At 49.2% G+C, this 5,657-nt stretch overlaps 1 protein-coding gene across 1 annotated transcript; it reads left to right on the plus strand.

Moving 5' to 3' along the window:
• The first annotated feature begins 717 nt into the window (after positions 1 to 717).
• LOC100898009 (uncharacterized protein K02A2.6-like) lies at positions 718 to 5,445 on the plus strand. The gene has a single exon (XM_003737658.1). It carries the CDS (start codon positions 718 to 720, stop codon positions 5,443 to 5,445), a length of 4,728 nt encoding a protein of 1,575 aa, XP_003737706.1.
• Positions 5,446 to 5,657: the final 212 nt, after the last annotated feature.

The raw sequence follows: 5,657 nt of genomic DNA on the forward strand, positions 1-5,657 counted from the left end.
GACACTCTTGTTGAACTGCTTCATAGCTTCCCTCTCCGCCGCGCTGTAGCAATCACCCTTTCGATCGACTACTCCGATCGGTCATCATCCAGTTGCCCGAATCCTGTTGACCGAAAGCGCTTAACCGAAACCATTTGACCGAAATACTATTGAGAACACCGATTGACCGAAGCCGTATGACCGAAGCTGCCTGACCGAAGCCATTTGGCCGAATGGGGCTGTCCTTGATTTGCTCGCGCAGACCGCGAGCCTATTCAAATTTTCAGATGGGAGAGGAAAATCCTCAATGACTGTCCAGCATCATTCAATCACTTCCCTCCCAGTCACTCCATCATGCAGCGATTCGAACCCATCATAATGGACTCCTGATGCTATGCGGAGTCTCCTGCAGCGGAGATGCTCTCGCGACGCTGGTAGGTTCCTGTCGAGGCAAACGCGTGCACCGGAGGTAAATATTGTTGGGATCATGGGGTGACCCATAGAGATGCATAGCCCTCTCCCTTGAGAGTGGAGAGACAAATTCCCTTTTTCTCCGAAATAAAGATAGTCTATGTTCTCACCTCGAGCGCGCGTGATCTACCAGTTAAGAAGTTATAACAGTGGCGACGAAGATTTCAAACGAACTCACGAAACCTAGTGCCGAGTGCCCGCCAGAAGAGGATTATTCAGCGAAGCACAGGATTGTGACTCGTCAAAGCTCATCACCCGAGAAAGAAAATGGCATTCAGCGCCGAGCAAGTTCAACTGATCGTGTCCGCAGCCGTAACGGAAGCCTTGAAAAACTTTCCTCGAGAACGGACCTCAACTTCGGCCCACACCATCATGGAGCACATCAACAGCCGAATCCCGAAGTTCACTTTCAAATCCGACGAAGGACACACCTTCGAAAAATGGTATGATCGATACTCGCCGATACTAGAGGCTGAAGGTGGCGCTCTCGCCAAGGAAGACAAAATCAGATTCATCATCAGTAAACTGAACGTCAGTGAATACGACTCCTTCGTCAACTACATAAAGCCGAAGAAAATCATTGAATTGAAAGCAGAAGAGACAATCGAGCTCCTGAAAAAATTATTCTCCATCCCCACCAGTCTATTCAAGCGCCGCATAAAATCGCTTCGCATCAAGCGTTCCGGTCGTCCCATGAAAGAACTAATGGGTCTGATCAACGAAGCAGCCGAAGAAGCAGAGTGGGGGGATATAACCCTCGACAAAATGAAGCAATACATCCTCATGTTATCGCTCATGAACCCCGAAGACAACGATATTCGTGCCCGGGCAGCGAGACTTATGGAGGAGAACGAGGACGAATATAGCTTTCCAGAAATCATCGACGATCTGGAACATTTCGAACAACTCAAGAAGGATCTCAACCCGACGACTAAAAGCCGCTTCGAGATCAACAAAATCCAAAAAAAATCACCGAGAGAAAACGCTCCACCGAAAGACGAGCAACAACCCTCCACGAGCAATAATTACAAGAAACCGTGCTACAGGTGTGCCAAAACGAACCATCATCACCGAGATTGTCGACACAAGAACACAACTTGTTCGATCTGTTCGAAAGTGGGCCACCTTCCTCGAGCCTGTTTTTCAAATCGATCTACGGATTTCACGCCTGATCGAAATGTTCGACAGATCCGGTTACAACCCAATAACGTCAGACGGTTCACAAAGCAGGTCACCATTAGCGGTCGGACGTTCAGTTTGACTCTAGATACAGGCGCGGAAGTCTCACTTATCTCTCGCCGAATCTGGTCTCAACTCAACAAACCAGCGCTACGCTCACCTACAGTTAGCCTGACGTTGGCCGACGGAAACCCCCTAAGAGTCATCGGAACGTTTCGCTGCGCCGTTCGCATGAACAGTCTCGAATTTCACACCGACTGTCATGTAACAGAAAACTGTGAATTACTCGGGCTAGACTGGATCCAAAGGGACCCAGAGTTGAAAAAGTTTCTCCAAGATCAGTCCAGGAACCCTCCCGCGAGGTCGATTCAATCTGTAATGGGATCCATCGACATCAAGGAAAAAGAAATCCAAAAGAATCTCAAGCGGAAGTTTCCTGAAGTCTTCACCGAAAGCCTAGGGAAATGCACAACATTCGAAGCGACTTTCAAGGTCAAAGAAAACTCCGCACCGAGCTTCAAGAAAGCACGTCCCGTAGCATATGCTCTACTTCCGAAGATTGTCGATGAAATCGAGCGACTCGTGAGCGAGGACGTTCTCGAGCCGACAGCCCATTCCAAGTATGCCGCACCGGTGGTCATCGTCCAAAAGAAAGACGGAACGATCCGGCTCTGCGCCGATTACTCCACGGGATTGAATAACTCAATCGAAGACGACGCTTATCCCCTTCCCACGGCCGAAAGTATCTTCGCGAAACTCAACGGCGGGAGATATTTTTCCCAGCTGGATCTCGCAGAGGCTTACCTGCAGATACCAGTAGAGAGTCAATCGCAAGAACTCCTTACCATCAACACGGCGAAGGGATTGTTCAAAATGAAACGATTAGCTTACGGGGTAAAGACTGCGCCAAGCTTGTTCCAGCGTCTCATGGACACTATCACCAATGATCTACCAGGTACAACCGCGTACCTCGATGACATACTGGTAACCAGCTCGACAATCGAAGAACACGAGGGAAGACTAGCGAAGGTGTTTCAACGTCTCCAAGAGAACGGACTGAGAATCCGCGAAGAAAAATGCTCATTCCTCCGGACGGAAGTGAAATTCCTAGGTTTCATTCTCAGCGGCGAAGGCCGAAAACCAGATCCCGACAAAACGAAGGCGATCGTGGAGATGCCCTCACCGAGAAACATCTCCGAACTCCGCGCAGCGCTGGGCATGATTACCTTCTACAGTCAATTTATCCCGGACATGAAAACTCTGAAAGAACCAATGAACAACTTGCTCAAAAAAGATGCAGGGTTCGAATGGACACACGCATGCGAAAGAAGTTTCCAAAAGATGAAGCAATGCCTCCAATCGGACCTTCTGCTAACACATTATGATCCGAATCTACCAATCATCATAAGTGCTGACGCGAGCCAGAGTGGAATTGGCTGTGTATTATTGCATGAAATGCCTAATCAAACTCAGAAGGCTATTATGCACGCATCGCGCTCCCTTTCCGATACTGAACGCAAATACAGCCAGATCGAAAAGGAGGCACTCGCGCTCGTTTATGCTGTCAAGAAGTTCCACAAATTCATCTTCGGTCGAAAATTCATCCTCAACACCGACCATAAGCCATTACTCTCGATATTCGGCTCAAAAAACGGTATCTCAGCCCACTCGGCGAACAGACTACAACGATGGGCCGTGATTCTCCTGGATTACCAATTTGAAATCCGGTACAAGAAAACGACAGACTTCGGCGAAGCCGACGCCTTGTCCCGCCTCATCGTAGAACAACAGAGTCACCTCGACGGCAACAACGAGCTGCCCGACAAAGTCATAGCGAGCATCGAATTAGACGATGAAAACTCCCTCGACGAAAACATTGCGGCTCTACCTGTAACCAGAGACGAAATTCGAAGAGGGACCTTGTCCGATAGAATCCTCTCTCGAGCCAAAAAGTTCATCGACAGCCAGTGGCCAAAAATCTCTCGCGAAGACGCCCTCTTCGCCTTGTACTCGAGACGGAGTGAATTGAGCATCTCCGGGGGCATCATCTTGTTCAGAAACCGAGTCGTTATCCCGGCCGACCTCCAGAAGGAAGTGCTAACCACTCTGCACAACGGGCACCCTGGAGAGACGAGAATGAAAGCACTTGCGAGATCATACGTGTACTGGCCACAAATTGACGACCAAATCAAGGAGTTTGTCAGATCCTGCGATGACTGTCAGCTGGCCAGTAAGAACCCGGTAAAGATCCCATTATCGCCATGGGAAAAGCCAGAGGGACCCTGGAAGCGAATCCACGCGGACTTTGCCGGGCCAATGAAAAACGTGCATTATCTCATCATCGTTGACTCGTTCTCCAATTGGCCGGAAATCATCCCAATGAAGAAAATCACCACAGCAAATACGATCGAGGCATTTGAAAGCTTATTTACCCAATATGGTGTTCCTGAAGAAATCGTCACCGATCACGGAACCCAGTTCACAGCTCACGACTTCAAAGAATTTTGCCGTAGAAACGACATAAAGAAATCTTTCTCGGCCGTCAACTTCCCGCAAAGCAACGGGAGAGCAGAAAGGATGGTAGATACATTCAAAAGAGCTTTGTCAAAAATGCAACGAGAAGGCACCACCTCCGCAAACATCCAGAAATTCCTGAGGTCATATCGAACGATTCCATCGCAAGCCTTAGACGGAAAAACGCCGGCAGAAATGTTCACGGGGAGAAAGTTCCGAACCGAACTCGACATGCTGCTCCCACAAGCTGAAAAAACCAATGCCATTGCTTCAATACAAACTTCCAGGTATGAAGCTCGAATGAAAAAGAACTTCGATAGACATCACGGAGTTAGAGAGAAGAGCTTCGAGACAAACGACCCGGTGTATGTCCGGATGGAACGACACAACAAACAATATTGGGCCCACGGTAATGTGGAGCGGCGCAACAATGTCATGTATGATGTTGAAGTTGAAAACCGAACAACATTGCGACACGCGAACCAATTAAGACGGCGGCACACTCCAAACCAACACCGCCAAGGAGATGTCTACGACGGTCTCATGCTGGCTTTCGAAATGCCCCTACCCAAACGGAGAACGACAACTCGAGGGAGGGAGGAGACCCAAGTGGAGAAGCAGATGTTCCAGACCCCAGAGCCGATAACACCGATCATTTGTAAGATGGAAACCCTGTGCAAGAAGATTAAGGCGATGGACGGCCAAGCCGTGACCGGAGACGAACGAGATGCGCTCATGGAGTCGATCCGAGCCCTTGAAGAACAAGTAGGAGAAGCTGACCCTGAAATTCGAGCACTCTTACAAGAGACCCAACGGGTCATGAAGGAAACAGACATGAAGGCTGACGACGTTTCACAACTTCTAGAAAACTTGTCGATCCAGGAAGCACCATCTCAACCAACATCCTCCCGGTATAGCGCACATCAACAAGCAAATACCGCGCAGCAGAGCCTGGCAGACGAGATCGCGGAAGCGGTAAGGTCGGCTCGCCCATCGGTGGAAGATGTGGCCACAACCACCGCTGAACGCCCCGCGACAACCAAAACCCGAGGACCGGAAGCTTCAGTTGAAATCCCATCGACCTCGGCCAGGAGGGAACTTTTCAGAAGTGGGGCCACGAGCGATAGTGAAGAAGACCCGTCACCACTAGAACGGTCTATTTTCGATAATCAAGAGCCGATAGCGTTCAAGTCACCAGAAGAAAACCGAATCGCGCTCCCAACGCGGAACAGGAAGCGAACTTCCTTTCTCGACGTAACTCACACCAAATCCCCCCGCTACAAATCTCGCAAGAAATACTGAAATTACCATTTCCAAGTTACCACCAATAATTATTATCTTCTCTTTCTTTTGTCGGGAAGGTGTTGGGATCATGGAGTGACCCATAGAGATGCATAGCCCTCTCCCTTGAGAGTGGAGAGACAAATTCCCCTTTTTCTCCGAAATAAATACAGTCTATGTTCTCACCTCGAGCGCGCGTGATCTACTAGTTAAGAAGTTATAACAGAAAGGAA

This window comes from Galendromus occidentalis, unplaced genomic scaffold (assembly GCF_000255335.2).
Source record: "Galendromus occidentalis unplaced genomic scaffold, Mocc_1.1 scf7180000075610, whole genome shotgun sequence".
In the NCBI taxonomy this organism is placed as follows: Eukaryota; Metazoa; Arthropoda; class Arachnida; order Mesostigmata; family Phytoseiidae; genus Galendromus; species Galendromus occidentalis.